We start from the raw sequence: 21,265 nt of genomic DNA, 5'->3' as shown, positions 1-21,265 counted from the left end.
TACAATATACTTAATCCTACTGTGCTTTACTGCAACAAATAAGTGCTGCCCTTGCCAAGAATAATTTGATCATGAAACAACACAACGCCTATTCTACGATGTTGAACGTATGTTCTTTGAAATTATGTGGACACAACGTTGATTCAACCAATGTGTGCCAGTGGGAAGTGTCCTTTCGTCCTACATTTGTAAATCGTCATCTGTTTGCATTGAGCTTTAAATAGTAAATACAAAAAAAACTATTCAGGTCCAATGATAGTAAACAAGCATAAATCATAGACTGTCATATAACATGAAATGATGAGTAATGAGGGCCAAAAAACAAACTCAAAACCCTCTGTCTTCAATTAGATAAAACATTATACATATTTTTAGTGTGACTACAAACTAATCCCATGATGGTCTAATCATTAGCATGACTAATACTGTATTATGTGACCAACGGAGGCCAGGAATAAACATCACGGAACTTGACCTCTTGAACCCAGAGTCAGTCATATAGAGAGATATGGCTCTGCCTGAACCCCCTCTCTGCTAGATCATAATAATACCAATCCCATCCAACCTCGGGATAAAATAATGTACCAAATGTTTCGTGAGACCAATTTTCAGGTAATTTCTATTCCCTACTGGCACGCACCTTTAACTTGGGAACACACAAAACACAAACAGGGCCAGCTCCGGCAGAAAAAAACATTTACTGATCTTCATGAAACTCAGACAAAGCTAAGTGGATTTTTCATTACCCATGTCTAATAGGGGAAGGAAAATTACAGCTGCGGGTATTAGTTTGGTTTGCTGATGGACATTTTTCCTCTAAAACGAAAGGACCAAAAGGGTATACTACACGTGGCACGAGCATTAGAGAAATGAGCACAATGTCTCCCCATGCGCCCACCACCACTCACCTGTAATTTGGGAACATACAAACTCGCTGGAGCACGAAAAGGCACTTTTTAACTCCTACCTTGATTATCCCCTTCAGACTGCAACAGAAAGAGGGGGTGGGGCAGGGGGTGGTGTAAAATCAAGGGAAAAACATTGCAAATGGCCTCTGTTAGCACAGTCAAACATTTTCTCATGTTTCTTCTCAAATAACTCATACACTTTTCCTAAAACAGGGGAAAGATGCCTTGCTAGGACATAAGTCTTTATTTTCTGAAGTTCAGACTATTTATTGAATATGACCTGTTATAGTACCAGATAGTATATGTATTATGAATAAGAAGAGTGTACAAGCTCTGTAGATCAAGGTATTTATGCATTAATACAGTATTGTTATTTAGCAGACATTCTATTAAAGTGACGAACAGTCTACACATAGTATAGCCTAGACAAGGCCTGTGCGAGATTCAAACCCACCAACCACCATGTCCTTGCAAGCACCACACGCCAACCATCTGAGCCTTTGTAATCATCTATGTATCCACTTTACAGTATGTATCGACATACAGTACCAGTCAAAAGTTTGGACACACCTACTCATTCAAGGGTTTTTCTTTATTTTAACTATTTTCTACATTGTAGAATAATAGTGAAGACATCAAAACTATGAAATAACACATATGGAATCATGTAGTAACCAAAAAAGTTTTAAACAAATCAAAATATATATTACATTTGAGATTCTTCAAAGTAGCCACCCTTTGCTTTGATGACAGCTTTGCACACTCTTGGAAGACCCAGAGTTACCTCCACTGCAGAGGATAAGTTCATTAGAGTTACCAGCCTCAGAAATTGCAGACCAAATAAATGCTTCACAGACACATCTCAACATCAACTGTTCAGAGGAGACTGTGTGAATCAGGCCTGCCTGGTCGAATTGCTGCAAAGAAACCAGTACACAAGGATACAAATAAGAAGAAGGGACTTGCTTGGTCCATGAGCAATGGATATTAGACCCGGTGGAAATCTGTCCTTTGATCTGATGTGTCCAAATTTGAGATTTTTGGTTCCAACTGCCGTGTCTTCGTGATAGGCAGAGTAGGTGAACGGGCGTGGGCTAATTAATTAAGTTTTTCACTCACCGTGTTTATTCCGAAAAATGTCTGTCCTCACACTGGTAGCCTATTGACAAACATTAAGAATAAGCTTCGTGGTGAGTTGTTGCCTATTCGGCAGCTATTTAGCTAACGTTAGGTGAATTGATCATGTTACTTTGTATTGCATTTGTTGGCAACCTTGTACTTTACGAAGTTTTTGGAACAGATTCTTGTTAGAACGTTCCACAAATTATACCCACCCCAAGCAAGTTAATGTTTCGGATATTTTTGGACTACTAAACAACTATTGATTTAGAACCATGGAGAGTTACCGCAAGTCGCAAAGAAAACAGGAGCTGCCTCCACTATTCCAGCACCTTTTCAACAACGTGTGTGTGTGTGTGTGTGTGTGTGTGTGTGTGTGTGTGTGTGTGTGTGTGTGTGTGTGTGTGTGTGTGTGTGTGTGTGTGTGTGTGTGTGTTTGTGCAAGTAGAAAAAAAAACTCACCCTACTTATAGAGAAATGCCAATGTCATACTCCCATCTTTCATGTTGAGGAAACAGTCTATGACTCATACAGTACAAGCTTTAATTTTTGTTGTCCTAGGCCACCTGGCTAAAATGCTTGCTCGCTAGCCTAACTTCTTTGATGGCCAACGTTAGCTAGTTAACGTTAGCCTTCTACATCTAGCTACATATTGACCTTTCATCCTCTCAGTTCAGGGGCACAATGTACCGTACGAATTTATGGTGGGATCAAAATCGCCATTACAATCATTGGCCAGTACGGAGAATTAAGTAAAACCACAAGTCCAAACCCCTATCCCCATCTATGGCTAATTTGCGAAAAGGACAATTTTAACTAACTAGCTAGCCATCAGAGGACAACACTTTTTTTTGGTGCTCCAGACCATTCACAGTTGAGCTCGCTCAGTTTAGCTCAATGCTGATTGGCTATTGTTTTCTACTTTTTTAATCAAGTGAGGCCAAATGCTTGCTGGCTTCCCTTGCATTCAATGCTATGTGCGGCAACAATGTCATACTCTTCATGACCAGATAGAATCAGATAAATGGCCTTACACATGACATACAGAGACTGAAAGGCACTGTTTCGCTCGGATGCTGTGAGACAGCATCCGCCTCTTGTGAATTGAAGGAAAATTCTGAAAACACAGAGATGAAATATACATTATTTTATGTTTTCTGTGTGTCATTTTTGGTGTAAGACTGGCTTCCCTTGGCATCCACGAATACATGCAACTTCCTAGAAGTAGTTTTCACATGCAAACTTTAAAAGTCTGAACTCAGAATCTAATATGCTTCCCAAAGATAACACGTCGCTGTCGTAGAACGTTTATTTTGATTGGCGATTTTCTGCATTTATCAGTGCCATAAGGTAATAGGCTGATTTCAGTTGTGTCCATATACCACTATTATTAGGGACATTGTTCTTCTTGCAAAGCATATATACGTTTTAATCTAACTATTATATTGTAATGAACCCAGGGTCGTTACAATATTGTGTGCATGCAACCGTACTCATTGAGTGATAGTCATACACTTTAATTTACGTTACAATGGTTTGGATTAGTTCTGTATAATTGTAGCTATCTGCCCCAAAATACAAGTACAGCTGCTTTTCGCTGGGCGAATCGCCAAGGCGCCAAAAGTTGGGGGCATGGAGAGTCAAAATGTTTGTGAAGTGCTAAGGTTCCCATAATAATTTTTGGACTTCGCGCGAAACACAGTAAATATGTGATATATCTACATGTTAGAAAGATGACAGCATTAGCTAGCTACAACCCTATATGAACATAACTAGTAAGTATTTACATTATGATCAAGACTGAAAGTAAAGGACTGCTGCAAGTCAACCAAACTATTTCGGTACGGAAGACTGGTGAGGACATGACTATATCTTCAGACCCGCCTCCATTATGTGAGTGACAGATGAGTTATCCAATAACTGCTATTTATTTACAATTCAATGTCTATTTCCACCAATCGAGGCAGTTACCTCTTTCTTCAGATACACATGATTACTTAGCCATGTTTTGTGCTTGCGTTCTTCCTCAGCGAAGGGTCGAAAAGGAGTAGCAACGATACACGGTGTAGCGCAGGTCTGTTTTACACACATTTCGATGTATCTCTGCAACGAATAAATCCGTCATTACATGTTGATGCGATGGTATAAGCAAAAACATTTGAAAGCATTCGCGTATCTAGCTACACCATTTCCAACGAAGACAACTAAAGTAACTGGTTAATTATTGTAGTTAGCGATCCAGTGTAGCAGGCTAGCTAGCATAGTTTACACGGCTACATTTAGAAATATATCAAGTGTAATTAGATATGGCTGTCAGAGCTTTATTCTAAAGTTATACGATTGTGTTTCTTGTCCCTAACTAACGTTAACTACACTAGCTACATATTACTGTAGCAGTCCAACAGCAAACGTCGTTAGGTAACGTTAATTGGTTACGGTAACATTAGCTACCTAACAACTGAAGCTAGTTACCTTAACTAGCTAGCCATCTTTATTAAATACTTTAACCAGCTGAATGAACTAAGTAGCTTCCCAATATACTAGCGAGCTATTTTTCTCGTATACACAAGATAACTAATAGCTAGCTAACGTTAGTTGTTTTCTCAAACCGTATGCGCACATATGGCCTAGGCAGCCGATAGTGGGCGCCATAATTCGCCACGGCACTGTCGTCTAGGACTGATGTGCATTCCCTGTATATGCTCCTGTCCCCGGTGAACCATCCCGTAGACAAAGCATCCTCCATTCGGGTTGGAAAGGCATAATTTCCTCAACTAGGAGAGCCGCCGGGGGGAAACATAACTGGAAAATGTGTAGTCTTAATAAAACTAGATTTTCTGATAATTTAGGATGTGGTACACCCTTGGCTGAACGTGGGGTGCAACGTCCTAAACGAAACGTGTTTGATTACAATAACGTTAAGACTACACATTTTTCCCGGCGGCTCGCTATTAAAAATGGTAAGGAGGGAAGTGATGCCTTGCAGCTTGAATGGAGGATGTTTTATGTACGAGCCGGTCCACGGGGGACACGAGTGTATTAACGGGAATGCACATCAATCCTAGACGATCATTGGATCAACGCTGTAGGCTAGCTCACACCGTTAATCCAAAAATAATGCCCGATGAGCAAATGTTTGATTGTGGTTAGCTATTTGTTTAATTACGATCAAGATAATTATCGGTGCGAGGTGATTCTGAGATGAGCCCTCGTTGCATTGTCATTTTGTCCCGACTCAGATATCATTGTGCCAGGTCGTATTATCAAATAAATCTGCCTTGTAACTTCACTCATGCATTGACTTTCTTTAGATTAATAAATTAAATGTGCATAATTTCGCATCAAATCAGTATGTGTGTCATCTGGTCGCCTTCAGAATTGTATTACAGCTCAGGGGCATATTCATTAAGCCAATTCTACTGCAAAATGTTTCTTAAAGGAGACGGGGAGGGAACCTACCTAAATATGTCCAATAGAAATTCAAATTTTGCTCTGTTTGCTTCTTAAATGGTTTTTGTAATGAATCATACATTAATTTGAATCAATGCTGTTCCTCATCACACCTTTTAAATTTTATGAATGTTGTCATTCATTGCCAAATGTTTATCCACCATTTATTACAATTTTATAATCGTAGCAGTGTGTTATACGATTATTCTTGGGTAGGATTTTTTTATGCCGCTAACCAACCTTTGCCTTTTTTCAGTAGGTTCGCAGCTGCTCTGAGACTTTGTTTTGTTCCGCCCATAACACGCCCATCTTCTCACCATAAATAGTGGTAAGTGTTGGTCACCAGTCTATTCTCTCTCCTCTGTCGTACTTTGTTTCGTCAGTTCTGGAAAAACCCAAACCCTGCTCTCATCTCTTTCCCTCGGCCATGTCCATCCACAGCCAGTCAGACAGAGGTGCCCGCTCCTCTCTCCCCGCTGTTACCTGCTCCCAGGACCGAGGTGCCTGCCCTACCCAGCCCGGTGTTAGCCGACAATGGAGACAGAAATTGAGCAACAAGAAAAAGAGACCTCATTCAGCAACACAGAGACAAACGGTGAGTTGTAATCCTTTTGTGTATTAATTAAATAATTGTAACTAATCTAGAAAATGAATAAGAACAGTGTAGTTATCTTTTATAATTTTAAGCGGCGTGGTGCAAGGTTTATGCCCTCCTGTGTTTAAGACTTACTAATAATCAATGTCTGGTCGAAAATATAAACATTTAGATTCCTAAATTGTAGCTGCCATATGTGCCAAAAAAAAGTGCAGAGCAGACAGTGTAGTGAGGTATCCATATCTATTGCATCTGTACTGTTTTAATATGTAAGGACAGTAAGTGGGCTATTAGTATTACATGTGTATCATTTCTACATCAACTGAATGCAGATCCAGAGAACCAGTCAGTGTGTGTGTGCAGGGCTCCAGACTAACATTTTCCCCTGGTGGCACTGGTGACACTAACTTTTTCAGTTGGTGGCACCAGCCTATGATTTGGTTGCACCAGCCTATGATTTGGTTGCACCAGCCTATGATTTGGATGCACCATAGTTTTTTTGCAATAGAAAAACATAGTCATAATCACCTTCAAGTCATTCACAGTGCTTTAGAAAGTGTAATAGACTACAGAGCTGGTAGGCTATTCAAGAAAGAAGTTGTCTATTTAACATGTCCAAGTAGGAATGCATTATTGAATATATTTTGATGTGCTACCTAATCCATTGATTGTCATGAATTGTGGGTTGACAGTAGGGTATTGTAATATTTTACTGTTGAAATAGGGCTCCAGAATTGTCTGCATTTTGTTGTTCAATTGAGATAAATTTGTCTATGTGTTTATGTCCACTAATTTATTTTGGGCTAGTTTACCACATGAGGAAGTGAACTCAAAACACATTGGCAATACTGAACTAAAATATAAACACAACATGTAAAGTGTTGGTCCAATTTCTCATGAGCTGAAATAAAGATCCCAGAAATGTTCCATATGCACAAAATGCTTATTTAGCTCAAATTGTGTGCACAAATATGTTTACATCCCTGTTAGTGAGCATTTCTCCTTGCCAAGATAATCCATCCACCTGACAGATATGGCATATCAAGAAGCTGATTAAATAGCATGATCATTACATAGGTGCACCTTGTGCTGGGACAATAAAAGGCTACTTTATAATTGGCAAGTTTGTCACATAAAACAATGCCACAGATGTCAAAAGTTGAGGGAATGCGCAATTGGCATGTTGACTGCAGGATTGTCCAACAGAACTGTTGCCAGAGAATTGAATGTTAATTTCTCTACCATAAGCCACCTCCAACGCTGTTTTAGAGAATGTGGCAGTACATCCAACCGCAACTGCAGACCAAGTGTAACCACGCCAGTCCAGGACCTCCTCATCTGACATCTTCACCTGCGGATCGTCTGAAGAGGGAAAGGGGGGGAGGGGCTGAAGAGCATTTCTGTTTTCAATAAAGCCCTTTTGTGGCGAAAAACGAATTCTGATTGGCTGGGCCTGGGCCTGGCTCCCCAGGCCCACCCATGGCTGCGCCCCTGCCCAGTCGTGATATCCATAGATTAGGGCCTATGGAATTCATTTCAATTGACTGATTTTCTTCTGTGAATTGTACTCAGTAAAATCTTAGAAATTGTTGCATGTTGCAAGTATGTTTTTGTTCAGTGTAGATCATTAACACCAAATTAACACTACTGCTAGTAGTCATGTATTAATCTAACAGTACATTTAATGTCCCCGTGTTTGGTAAACAGTAGCCAGCTTATAGAATGGCATTATACAATGGCATGTTGCGCTGAACAACAAAGGAGCTGATTGGCTGACACTGCCATTCCAAAATGCCGGCGGTGGCTACTGCTAGCTAGCTTGAGAACAAAAAGGGATGTTTTCTGGGAAAACTAGTAGTATTTCAATCTTCTCAAGGTATCAGTTGGGATGTAGGTGAAATACATCGGCACATCCCATCCCTGCGTTGAGGTATGTTTCTGACCCATATCTCGCGCTGGCTCCGCAGTGTCTTAATCTAACCATGATTGCATTCCAACCCCAGTGCAGCTCAGTGTAAAACAGGCGTAATGGTTTGATCGGAATCTGCTGGCTACTATTGAGCTCAATATAAAATGTTGAGAAATAGAAATTATACCCACAAAGCTGAACATCCTCTCCAACAGTTTCAACAGTAGGTGCTTCCAAAGCTGTGTTTTACCTGCAATTGGATTTTGAAATGTTATACAATCAGAACCCTCCTTTTTTTTGTGGGGTGGAGAGCACATCAAGGAAAAGGAAGATAGATTGGCTCACTCATCACAGCAGTAGGGTCCAGTGAAACAGTTACTACGAAACTTGCATGAAGGGAATCATGAGGATAATGCACTTTACTGTGTGACCAAATTGTGGTTGTAGCTGCCGAAAAAATAGGACTTTTTGAACTTTTGATTGAGGTAACCAGCTTGCTCCCATGTGACCAATAAAAAAATGTAACTTGCGAAGTCAAAAGGTTGAAAAATACGACTAAACGGTCGCATTCTGGGTCCCTGGTGTGTGTGAGAAAGATTAGACTCTGTTTTTCTTTCTCAGGTAAGCGTCCCGCAGAGGACGCGGAGGAAGAGCAGTCCTTTAAGCGCTCCAGGAACACAGACGACATGGTGGAGCTCCGCATTCTCCTGCAGAGCAAAGTCAGTCCGCTTTCTCTTCCTCATTCACAATCCCCTGCCTACCTTCAACAGCCACAATCTCCTCCGTGACTTATCCTCTTATGTAGCCTATCTTTTTTTCCCTCCCCAGTTATTTATTTAACCTTTTATTTGACCAGATCTATGGAGGTTAAGAGCTTTTTTAAAATGTTCTACCCTGTGGTTCCATGTCTGATTTAATGCGGTCAAAATCAGTTTAGATGATGTAGTATGGAGATGATGTCTGAGGATTTTTTAAACTTTGTTATATCACAATAAGTTAGGTATCACCTGGCTTTTTTTCCCGGTTCAGAATGCAGGAGCAGTGATTGGGAAGGGTGGTAAAAACATCAAATCCCTGCGCACAGACGTGAGTACATTTACACCACTCTTTTTGTCTGGGATTTTACAGTACCCCCCCTTCCGTGGTTGTACTTTGGGAGTGTCTGATTTGACTAGTTTGTATGCAAAAGTTGAGGCAATCTAAATTAGTGGGTTGGGCTTAAGAAAATGGGTCTGTTAACTATGGTTGGGGGAAGTAAAGCTGTGAGGATGTTGGGTAACTGTTAATGCGGGGATATGATGTGTATTGAGAACTGCTCTTCACCTGTTGTGGTGTCATCAATCGAAAGTGTAATGTCGTTTATCAAAATGCCTCCCCGCCCTCCGCTAATCGATACGAAACCCATGGCCTTTTTAGAAAAATGTATTTTTGTTTGCGTAATGAATAGTGATATTACTACCAGCCATTAGCACCACTAAGACTGTCATTAATACTTGAGTGGGCCCAGTGTATTTTAGGGTGGAGCTGTTATAGCACCCGACACCAATTCATTACATTTATATAGGAAATGTCTTGTATATAAACAGCCTGGCCAATTCTCAACTCATTTCATGTCATTACCTCTCTCTCTTTCTCCACCTTCCATCATTCTCACTCTTCTCCCTCTCTCCTCTACCGCTATCCCTCTTTCTCATCTCCCTCTCTACATCTCCCCCTCATTTTCTGACCCCATTCTACCCCCCAACTATTTCTCTCTACCTGAATACCTTTGTCTCCTCTTCTATCTCCTTCTGTTCTTTAAAAAAAAAACATTCTGAGAGAATATCACAATGAAGAATATTAGCCTGTATTAAAATGTATTCCTCTTCCCCCTCCCTCTTCCCTCTCCTGTTTTTTATTTTTGTTTATTTTTGCCCACTTCCTCTGTTGCCCATGTTCTGGATCGCCCCTCCTGCGCCCGCCCACCTGACACCCTGGCTGGCCCTGTCCATAATCGTGCCCCTCCCTAAATGGGCGCCTTACTTCATTGACATCTGTGTGCTCGAATGGCCCTGGCCCCTGCCCATGCCACGCCCACGGCCCTTGCAGTTCAATGCCAGTGTGTCAGTCCCAGACAGCAGTGGGCCTGAGCGGTATGTCCCTAAGCTCCTCCCTCTCACTGCCTGACTTCAGAAAATAAACAAACAAACCTGCCTCTGTTCCTGTGACGAACAGTTCAACTTTTGTTCAGTGACAGTATTATAAGCCTCTGTTTTCAGTGAGGGTTTCAACAAATACTTTAAACCTGCCTCTGTTCTAGTGACGGTATTTCAACATTCTATTTTATTTCAATGACAGTATCTCTCCCTTCAACGCTCCTCACCTCCCTCCTTCCCCTCTCAGAGTTGGTGTACTGGTCTGTTTTAGCTTCTCACATTCCCCTCCTACCATCTTCCTTGTTACCACAGATCTTTTTTAGGGGGTGGGGGGGTTGGACCACTATAATTACGTAAGACTGTTATTCCAGGCAGAGCAGCTAGGGTTCAAGTGTTTTATGTCTTTTTCCCTTCTTTACACTCCATATTACCCTTGCCGTTGTTGGAACTGTTGAAAGTTAACTTATTTGTCACCTCATCCCTGTGACCCATGTCGCTCCTCCTTGCCTTCCCTCAACATCCCCCTGTCCATTGGTGGGAGCATAACTCACTGTGACCCTGCCATCTCTCACCCATCTTTAAGTTTACTTTAAACTGTTCCTTGTTTGATTATTTTGATTAGCATAGCGTACTACTGTCATGTTTTTATTGACTTTTTGTTCTTTTTTTTGTTTTTTCTCCCCCATGTTGTGTTACAGTACAATTGCTTTAGTGCTCTGGCAGCAGGCACCATCGGTGCAAACCGACACCGCCCCCCAACCTTTCCTTCCTTACCCCCCCACCCCCCCCCCCCACCTTCCGGTGGTCACTAAAACACACCTGCTTTCTTTGGATTCCTTTTACCTGTTTTTCTTTTTTTGTGGGTTCTTTGTCAGACACTGGGGGGGTTAATTTTCTTTATTTGTGTATTTATGGATACCTGCTGATATGTTATAGATATAAATGGGTTATGGGGTATTCTGTCCTCTTATTCCTCTGTTGTGAGTTGAATGGGGTGTGCACATAGAACCAGAATTACTACTTATGGCCGCTGGTCCACTCATCACAGAACATTGACTTGAATGGGAATGTCTATTCTAGTAATTCTATTTCTATGGGACTGTACCACAACAGCTACCCGGTTAACCCCCACGGCTGGGACCGGATGAAAGGGGGGGGTCTTCATTTATTGTCAGATGTTATGGTTGAAGTTCTGCTGAGGGAGAGTCGATCTTGGTTTTGAAATACTGTTTCTTTCCTCTCTAACACCTGGTCACCATTTGATTGGTCCCCCTGGGAATATCCTGCGCTGTGATTGGTGACTCTAAAGCATTCTGAGCATCAGTGCTGAAATCGAGACCGTGGGAGAGATCCTGCTCAAGATCATCCCTACTCTGGAGGAGGTGAGCCTGCGGTTGGAGATGAATGAGACCAGCATTATGGCTGCCTATAATTTTCAGTTATAGTCCTGTGTGGTACTACTAGATATTGAGTGTGCAGATAAAACAAAACATAGCATTTCCATTGGGATATAGATATAAAATGCTAAAGTCTCCCCCTCCCCCTAGTACCAACAGTACAATGGGATGGACTTTGACTGTGAGCTGAGGCTACTGATCCACCAGAGCCTGGCAGGTAGCATCATTGGTGTGAAGGGAGCCAAGATCAAAGAGTTACGAGAGGTACAGTTATGCGCTCTGAACTACTCCCACTCTTATCTCCTCACCTGGGTCATGTCCAGTACGTACACAAATGGGATAACATTTTTAAAATACTTGATGGGCCTACTACCTGAACTTGTCCAATAAGAATGCAAATGTTTTACTCTCGTTTAGAGCGTATTGAAGGTGACCCTGATTCAGTCTTTTTCTGTGGGTTCTTCTCAGTCCTACGGCCTTGCTTTGTCTAATTTGACCTGTGTTGACTCTGACTGTTGTAGAACACCCAGACCAGCATCAAGCTGTTCCAGGAATGCTGTCCCCAGTCCACGGACCGCGTGGTTCTGGTCGGCGGCAAGTCTGAGCGCGTCGTTGAGTGCATTAAGATTATGCTGGAGCTCATCGCTGAGGTTGGTGCTCTTATCAAACTGTTGGTTCTGTTGTCAAACCATTTGACTGAGCTTTAAATACCACAGCCAGCCGACTGTAGAAATGATGTGTGAGCCTATCCCCGTCAGGCTCCCATAAAAGGGCGCGCCCAGCCCTACGACCCCAACTTCTACGACGAGACATACGACTACGGCGGCTTCACCCCGATGTTTGAGGAGCGCGGGGGTGGCGGCAGCCGGCGCCCCATGGGGGGCTTCCACATGCGAGGGGGACGAGGTGGCGGAGGTTTTGACCGAGGGCCCTCTGGACGAGGGGGTCGAGGGGGGCCCATGCCCCCCGCCCGCAGGGACTACGAGGAGATGAGCCCCCGTCGTGGACCCCCGCCTCCCCATCCAGTGAGAGGGGGGAGGGGTGAGAGCCGTGGCCGCAACCTGGCCCCACCACACAGAGGAGGAGGGTAAGAGAGCTTCACCATCGATCATCTCCATTTCTTTGTCCCTACACCTCTTTCTATCCATTTTGCTTTGTCTACATCAGTTTGCGCTCAAAAGTGCAGGGACATATGGTCTTTCATTCATAGTGTGTGTGGGCTCGTGTGTGTGTTCCATTTCCACGTTGTTTGCAGAGATGACCAGTACTCCTATGACTCCTATCGGGGCAGTGCAGATGCCAGACCCAAGTAAGTCCTTTTCCAGCCTTGTAGGCCACTGGTCTGGAGTCAGTGAGTACGGTTACATGCATCAAAATGCCATTATTGTGGATATTCAGATTAATATAATAGTTTGATTAAAACGTTACATACAGTACTAGTCAAAGGTTTTGGACACCTACTAATTCAAGGGTTTTTCTTATTTTTCTTTACTATTTTCTACATTGTAGAATAATAGTGAAGACATCAAAACTATGAAATAACACATATGGAATCATGTAGTAACCAAAAAAGTGTTAAACAAATCAAAATATATTTTATATTTGAGATTCTTCAAAGTAGTCACCCTTTGCCTTGATGAAGGCTTTGCACACTCTTGGCATTCATCAAGGCAAAGAGTGGCTACTTAGAAGAATCTCAAATATAAAATATATTTTCATATGTTTTGATTACTACATGATTCCATATGTTATTTCATAGTTTTGATGTCTTCACCATTATTCCTCAATGTAGAAAAAAAAAAGAAAAAAATGTAAAGAAAAAAAGGAGAAGGCCTCCCGGGTGGCGCAGTGGTCTAGGGCACTGCATCGCAGTGCTAGCTGTGCCACCAGAGACTCTGGGTTCGCGCCCAGGCTCTGTCGCAGCCGGCCGCGACCGGGAGGTCCGTAGGGCGACGCACAATTGGCCTAGCGTCGTCCGGGTTAGGGAGGGTTTGGCCGGTAGGGATATCCTTGTCTCATCGCGCACTAGCGACTCCTGTGGCGGGCCGGGCGCAGTGCGCGCTAACCAGGTCGCCAGGTGCACGGTGTTTCCTCCGACACATTGGTGCGGCTGGCTTCCGGGTTGGATGCGCGCTGTGTTAAGAAGCAGTGCGGCTTGGTTGGGTTGTGTTTCGGAGGACGCATGGCTTTCGACCTTCGTCTCTCCCGAGCCCGTACGGGAGTTGTAGCGATGAGACAAGATAATAACTACTAACAATTGGATACCACGAAATTGGGTAGAAAAGGGGGTAAAATTCAATAAAAAAAATAAAGAGAAACCCTGGAATGAGTACGTGTGTCTAAACTCTTGACTAGTACTATACTTTGCAAGAAGGATTTCTGTAATAATACTGTTTACATGAACACATCTGATAAATGCAGGAAAGCCGCAATCAAAATAAACATTCTACCATGTGAAGCATATTTTCGGAGTTTATTTAACTGTTTATTTAACGGTTTAACGGTGAACTACTTTTAAGACGCGTACATTCAGTCGTTCCGAACTCACTTCACTCGCTCTGCAGACGGAGGCTTGCTTGGCTGGTACACGCGCAGAACAAATGCAATGCTGGAACGCCGATTCAAGGTCTTCACATGTCCTAATAATTTGAAAGATTGCTCAGAAAACCAGGTTTTAATCGGTTTATACTTCGATTTTGACTTTACGCAAATTAAGATAAGCAGAGTAAGGTTTTCACATGACTACTGCATAATCTGCCTACTGCCATAATCAGTTTAATATTGAATTACTACTTTGCATGTAAACGTCCTCAGTCGGTGCTGTAGTCAGTCAGTCTAGCCTGAGTCTGTTCCTCTGAGTACTGGCCTCATCAGTGTTTCAGCCCTGCCATTAGTCTGTCAACACCGCTTACTTTTGTGTTCTACATGGGTCTGTGAATGTGTGTGGTTTGACTTGGATCAGAGAGCTGCTGAAAAGCCCTCTGCCGTGTCAATATTTTTCTCAAGTCAGACTTTCATTTTCTCTTGTCTTTCTCTTAGCAGTGACCGAAGAGGGAGACCAGGAGATCGCTATGGCGATAACATGGTTAGTGACCCTTAACTGAATGCATGCCGCTGTCGTTTTGGTGTCTATTGGCTGAAGCATCATACGCTGAAACAATTGTTGGTCTTTCCTAGACAATGATTGTGATTGCCTGATAATAACCTCATCGCCATGGCCACAGCTAACCCCACTATAAAACCCAACCGCACCTTTACCACTGACATATAATAAACATTACTTTACCATAGTTAACCATATGACCAAACCATAAACACAGGTAATGTGTAACTTCAGTAATAATTACCCATACCACCATGACCACTACCATCTACGTAAACATGGGTGGGGGGGGGCTGTGGTTGCTAGGTGTTAATAATAATGCTTTGTTGACAGACTGGTAGGTTATCTTTGAGAGCTGGCAGGATACTGCCTCCGGTTGCTCAGCAACTGATTTTTGAATCGCTTGTTGCCCTGGTGACTGAGCCGCTGAATAGCAGGTGAAAGCTGTGGAGTGAGTGGCTGATGGATGCAAGCGGAGAAGGGGGCAGGGGTCTCCAGCATCAAATAGGGGCTTTTGTACGAACTGGCCTCCTCAACCCTGACTTAAATCGGAGGGATCGATAGTTACATATCACAATATTATTTTGGACATTATTATATTGATACTTTGTCTCCAAGTGTCATTGTTTTATTTTACGCTACCATGTTGCTAAACTCTGCCATTTTTTGGTTCTATAGCATGTTCTCCATCTTCTTTTTAAATAGTGAGCCAATAGCACTTATTTCCATGGCTGATCAAAAATGTATTTTCTAATCCTCCGGTCTCTCTGCACCAGACTTACAGTGAGCAATATGTTTGGACATCAAATCGCAGTATCGAATCGCAATACATATAGAATTGTGAGAATCAATACATAATGTATCGGCACCTAAGTATCGAGATAATATTATATCTTGAGGTCCCTGCCCTAATCCTGATCATGCAAGGCCCGGGTTGCATGCATCCATGAGTGTATACAACAAATCACAAGGGAATGTGTGTTTAACCCTGCTGTCCCTCTCTTTTCTCCTTCTCCAGGGTGGGGGTGGATTTGGTGAGTTGTTCCGTTCTCCCTATGTGGTTCTGTCTGAGTTCAGTTTCTCATGCTGTCTCCATTGCACAATAATATTTAATTTGTAAAGCGCATATCCCATTTGCAATGTGTATCAGGTAGAAAACGAAACACAAACAAAATTCAACGCCAAAATGTAGGATAATTTCAATACAATAAACCATTACCTGCTAATAAGAAATAGACTGTAAACAGATTAAGCAATCAAAGATTAAAAGCTAGCTTGAAAAGGTAGGTCTTTAAATGTGTTTTAAACAAGAAAATGGAAGCTGCCTCCTTGACATATAGGTAGAGCGTTCCAGACCTCAGGAGCCACATGTGAGAAGGCCTTATCACCCGTGCTGCACAGGTTTGTGACCAGGCAGTTTGAGTCTGGTTATCGTAGCGATGTGCTGGGGTATAATTCTCTAGAATTTGGCATATGCATCACCCTTGAGGGCCTTAAGGTGAGCAGCAGAATCTTAAATGTGATCCTGTATTGAACAGGAAGCCAATGGAGGTTGAGTAAAACAGGGTGATTTGAGTTTTTTTTGTGTAGTTTGTGAGCGCATCCTGGCAGCTGCGTTCTGGATCATCTGGAGTTGACAGGAGCCTTACTGTCAGCAGTGCTGAGATGTTACAACGGCATGCACAAGCTTCTCAGCATCCACAGTGAACAAGAAAGACCTGATACAAGGTGGAAAAATGACACTTTATGTTGCGGATGTGTGCTCCAAATAAGAGGCTAGAGTCAAAAATTACACACAGGTTTCTGGCAGTGGGAGAAGCTGTGATGGAGTCATCATCCAGAGGAAGGGAGAATGTGCTCGTTTTGCTCTGTGTACTCTTAGAGCAAATAAACCAGAGCTCTGTTTTGCTTTTGGAAGTTCAACTGCATCCATCTCTTGATTGCATATAGACAGTCTGTTAGTTTGGTTGTTAGTCTGACTTGTCCTCACATATTTGTGTCATCAGCGTAAAAATGCAAGTTTAGTCCAAATCTCCGTATAAGTATACCAAGTGGCAGCATGGGTGTGTATAGAGAACAGGAGTGGCCCCATAGCAGAGCCCTGTGGGACCCCTTGAGTGACTGTGGCAGGGTTGGATCACAAATTCTTGTTTGTAAGTCAGGAGCTAAACCACAGGAGTAATGTGCCAGAGAATCCAAGCTAGTTCATAAGTCTGCTGATAATCGCTTGATTCTCTGTGACAAAGGCTGCTGTGATGTCCAAAAGTAAAAATATACTAGTGTCTCCAGCAGCTGTCATCAACAAGTAATGTGTAACTTTTACCAGGGATGTCTCTGTACTGTGCTGTACATGGAACCCGGACTGGAAGGGTTCATGGAGATTGTTGGTTAAAGGTAGTTCTGTAGCTGTATTGAGACCACACGTTCAAGGACCTTTGATAGAAAAGGGTAGGTTGGAAACAGTGGTGGGAGAAGTTGCCAATTGTCATATTTGAGTAAAAGCAAAGATATGTTAATAGAAAATGACTCAAGTAAAAGTGAGTCACTCAGTTAAATTCTACTTGAGTAAAAGTATTTTTTTCTACTTGAGTAAAGGTATTTTAAATAAACTTAAGTATAAATAATTTCAAATGTCTTATATTAAGCAAACCAGATGGCACCATTTTCTTTTTTTAAATTACAGATAGCCAGGGGCACACTCACAACACTCAGACATAATTTACAAACAAAGCATTTGTATTTAGTTAATCCGCCAGATCAGAGGTAGTAGGGATGACCAGGGATGTTATCTTTATGTGTGTGAATTTGACAATTTTCCTGTCCTGCTAACCATTCAAAATGTAAGGATTACTTTTAGATGTCGGAAAATGTATGGAGTAAAAAGTACAATATTTTCTTTAGGAATGTTATGAAGTAAAAGTTGTCCAAAAAAATAGTTAAGTAGTGCTTGAAAGTATTTTTACTTAAGTACTTTACACAACTGGTTGGAAGTTGGTCTGTAATTGCTTAGGGTGTTAGGTCCAGGTTTTTTCAAGATTTGTATAATGGAGGCCGTTTTCAGGGAATTAGGCGCAGTGCCTGAAATTCCGTAATTTATGATTTTGGTTATAGTTGGACTGAGAAGAGTGAGGCTGGATTTTGCTTTGGCAATAGGGTCGAAGGAGCAGGTAGTTGACCTCATATTTTGGAGACCGATGTTGGGCTTGTCCATGAAAATTTGTTGGAACTGCAACTAGGAGGCTCAGTATGAAGCATAGTAGCACACCCCAAGCAAGGGGTAGTTTGTACAGTGCAGTACTTAATTTTGAATTGGGAAAAAATCAAGAAAACTGTTGCATTGCTTGATGGAGGGGGTAGAGGAGGAGTTATCTGGGGGTTTACATTTCTTTTAGGACAGAAAATAGCATTCTGGGGTTTTCCCTCACAATTTGCAATGAGACTGGTATAGTCTGACTTGAGTCCAGTGTTCAGTACCTCTGTATGCAATCTGATGATATACCAGGGCTTGGGCATGCATAGTTGGGTTTGTTTTCCTCCAACTTCTTTCCTGTTTACGCCGAGCAGCTTTCATAGAACGTAGAGGGCTAGTGGTTTTCCAGTGTATGTTATGGAACCTGATTTCAGCTGTACAAGGCTAGACATTCTATTGTTATTTTTATTTGGGCAGGATAGTCTCTTTTACAAGGGAACCCTGCATGACTGACAATTACACAATCAAGGCAGCATAAGATATAATACTCAACAGCCTTGAGTGTATTGTTTTGCACCAGTGCACTTGTCGACTCTTTGTTTTGTCATTTCGACTGTTTATTGGAAGATCGTCTTTGAAACGTGTTGGCCTGCTCTGTATCAGGTTGGTAAACACGTGTTTGTTTATGGTGCCAGTCTGCTGTGGATGTGTACATTTTAGCATATTTTCTAGAAAAAACTTTCCCTAATTGTAGATCTATTTTCTCTCTCGCCTTTCAAACAGACAACAACTCTTCCTGGGACTCCTATCAATCTGGTGAGTCTGTAGAAGCACTTCCCACAGCTTGGTATTCAATATGTTGTTATGGTGTTGTTAATAGAGCCTAAACACTTCCTCAAGCTGTTTCTCTGATCTCTCCTTGTGTGTATGTCACTGTATGCGCCGTGTGTGTTAGGTGGACGCGGTTCCTATAATGATATGGGAGGGCCAGTCATCACCACACAAGTGACGATCCCCAAAGATGTGTGTATAACCGGAAGAGGGGGGACTCCCCATTTACCTCTCTCACACACACACCCACACACTATGTTCTCATACAGAGCAATGGCTCGGCCTGTCTCGCCCACCATGGCCTATGAAACCCTTATGCAACATTCACACAGAACACACTTTTCCGGTATTTTCACACTATTGTGCATGACATTCAGTTGACCCTGGTGTTTTCTACAGCTGGCCGGCTCCATCATCGGTAAGGGAGGTCAGAGGATCAAGCAGATCCGGCATGAGTCTGGCGCCTCCATTAAGATCGACGAGCCACTGGAGGGTTCTGAGGATCGCATCATCACCATCAGCGGCACCCAGGACCAGATCCAAAACGCTCAGTACCTATTGCAGAATAGGCAAGTTCTGGATGCCCTCTGAGTGAATAAGAGTTTCATGTCTGCCTTTTCTATACCTTCCTGTTTTTATAGCCACATTTTGATCTCAAAATATATATGTGTAGATATATATTTTTCTACCTCCTTTTAATCTCTTATTATATTTGTCTCTGTCTGCTGATGTTGACTAACCTCTCTCCTCCTATGCAATGTGAAAGTAGTTTGAGCTTCCTCTTTTGTAGAATGGCTGTATTAAAATCTGTACACAATATGTACAAAATACTTGTACATGTAATCTTATATTGATACAAAACTGTAGGTCAATATTTGTTTAACCTGTTAATCATTCAACATGTCAGATTTTTGAAGAATATGATTGGTGAAATGTTTGGTTTTATGACCTAAGAGCCTTTCGGGTGTGAAGCAGGGAGTGGACTTCTTCCCTGCCTGTTGCTGTGTGGAAGACTAGTGATTTTGTTGTTTTTAGTTAGATGAATCGACAACAAATCACAGTCTGCCAAACGGCACAGGCTCCTCCTCTTCTGTCTCCCCGGCAACCGTCAGCGTGTCTCATTGCGCAGATGCTGAAATGCTAATGCTGCCTCGTAGCCATGGTGACTAATCTTGTCTCCCTTCCTCCTCCCCCAGCGCACTGCACCTGCTCGGACACCAGGACTAACCCTCGCCTCCGACTAGGCCCGCATCACGTGCTCTCTCCCTGTCTCAGACTCTCCCAACCACCTCTCCCACCCCCAACCCCTCTATATATCTTTATTGACTCCTGTGAATTTTCTTTTTACTCTTTCAGTGTGAAGCAGTACTCTGGTCAGTTCCTCTAAACCAGGAGACTCAGATTGAAGCAAATCCTTCCGATCCCCATCTTATTGTCCCGGTTTGTGGGCATTTTGTTAATGTTTTTATTTTAAGGTCCAACATTCCTATGTTAAATGTAGACGTTCTGCATTTTTTGTGTAGTTTTCTACTCCATCTCTTGTATTTGTATAAAATAAAATAAACATTTGTCAAAATATTTGGACTTGCCTGACAGACAAGTGAACATTATCTTTATTTTTGGATGGGTTGATTTCTATGGTGTGTTTGTCAGTAGAGTACGACTGTCCCATGTGTGTGTTCTTTCTGTCGGTATTGGAGTTTCTCACACACACCCCTTACCACCACTCCGTGCAACATGCAGAATGTACGACTTTTTTTTTTAAAGGAACGTTTTTATTATTAAAAAAAAAAAATGTAGGAAATTGTCATTTGTCATGTTTTTCATTTTAATTGAATGTTTCAGGATGTATCGGGGTGACATGGGGATTATACACAAGTATTCTTATTATTCATCACATTTCCTGGCTGTACACTTTTGTAGGACTGTTTTGAGTCTTGGTGATGGTGTCATGCCATAAGGCCTGCTCTATTAGCCATGCCGAACAGTCCTTATTTGTGGCATGGGACATGATAATATTGGTTACAAGCCATGCTTGGTGTATGCATCTCCTAGGGGTTAGGCTTTTCTTCTAGAATCCTTTAAATTATTAATAAGATTGAAACGTCTGTAGATTATTGGCTAATTCTTATGGAGATCCTGCTTAGTAATGTTCTTGATGTAGCCAATGTCCCTCTGACATTCCTGTGACCCCCTAGGTCAAAGAAATACTTCAGCCTAGCCTGACCCAGGCCCTGCTGTAGAGAAAATGGCTGTCTTTTTATTTTATTTATCCTTTTATTTAACTTGGCAAGTCAGTTAAGAACAAATTCTTATTTACAATGACGACCTACCAAAAGACAGAAGGCCCCCTGCGGGGATGGGGGCTGGGATAAAAAAAATATATAAATATGACAAAACACACATCACAACAGTACATCAAGATAGACCTAAGACGACAACGTAGCAAGGCAGCAACACAGCATGGTACAAACATTATTGGGCACAGACAACAGCACAAACGGCAAGAAGGTAGAGACAACAATACATCACGCAAAGCAGCCACAACTGTCAGTAAGAGTGTCCCTGATTGAGTCTTTCAATGAAGAGATTGAGATAAAACTGTCCAGTTTGAGTGTTTGTTGCAGC

The 21,265-nt window shown here is 42.2% G+C and overlaps 1 protein-coding gene across 5 annotated transcripts; it reads left to right on the top strand.

The window, feature by feature from the left end:
* Positions 1–4,018: 4,018 nt before the first annotated feature.
* Positions 4,019–20,215, top strand: LOC111957503 (heterogeneous nuclear ribonucleoprotein K). 5 transcript variants are annotated; one of them, XM_023978344.2, is made up of 17 exons: positions 4,019–4,101; positions 5,737–5,805; positions 5,919–6,072; positions 8,603–8,700; positions 9,011–9,067; positions 10,070–10,113; positions 11,426–11,498; positions 11,664–11,777; positions 12,035–12,163; positions 12,272–12,600; positions 12,769–12,822; positions 14,556–14,598; positions 15,635–15,650; positions 18,590–18,622; positions 18,762–18,829; positions 19,037–19,206; positions 19,834–20,215. In XM_023978344.2, the coding sequence occupies exons 3-17, from the start codon at positions 6,012–6,014 to the stop codon at positions 19,862–19,864; spliced, it is 1,320 nt and encodes a 439-aa protein (XP_023834112.1). In that variant the 5' UTR covers positions 4,019–4,101; positions 5,737–5,805; positions 5,919–6,011; the 3' UTR covers positions 19,865–20,215. The 5 variants fall into 5 exon arrangements, with proteins under 5 accessions (XP_023834112.1, XP_023834110.1, XP_023834111.1 ...); XM_023978342.2 differs by having other exon boundaries at positions 14,553–14,598; XM_023978343.2 differs by having other exon boundaries at positions 5,734–5,805; positions 14,553–14,598.
* The last annotated feature ends 1,050 nt before the right edge of the window (positions 20,216–21,265 follow it).

Source organism: Salvelinus sp. IW2-2015, linkage group LG33 (genome assembly GCF_002910315.2).
Source record: "Salvelinus sp. IW2-2015 linkage group LG33, ASM291031v2, whole genome shotgun sequence".
NCBI lineage: Eukaryota > Metazoa > Chordata > Actinopteri > Salmoniformes > Salmonidae > Salvelinus > Salvelinus sp. IW2-2015.
This window is presented reverse-complemented; position numbering and strand designations above follow the sequence as displayed.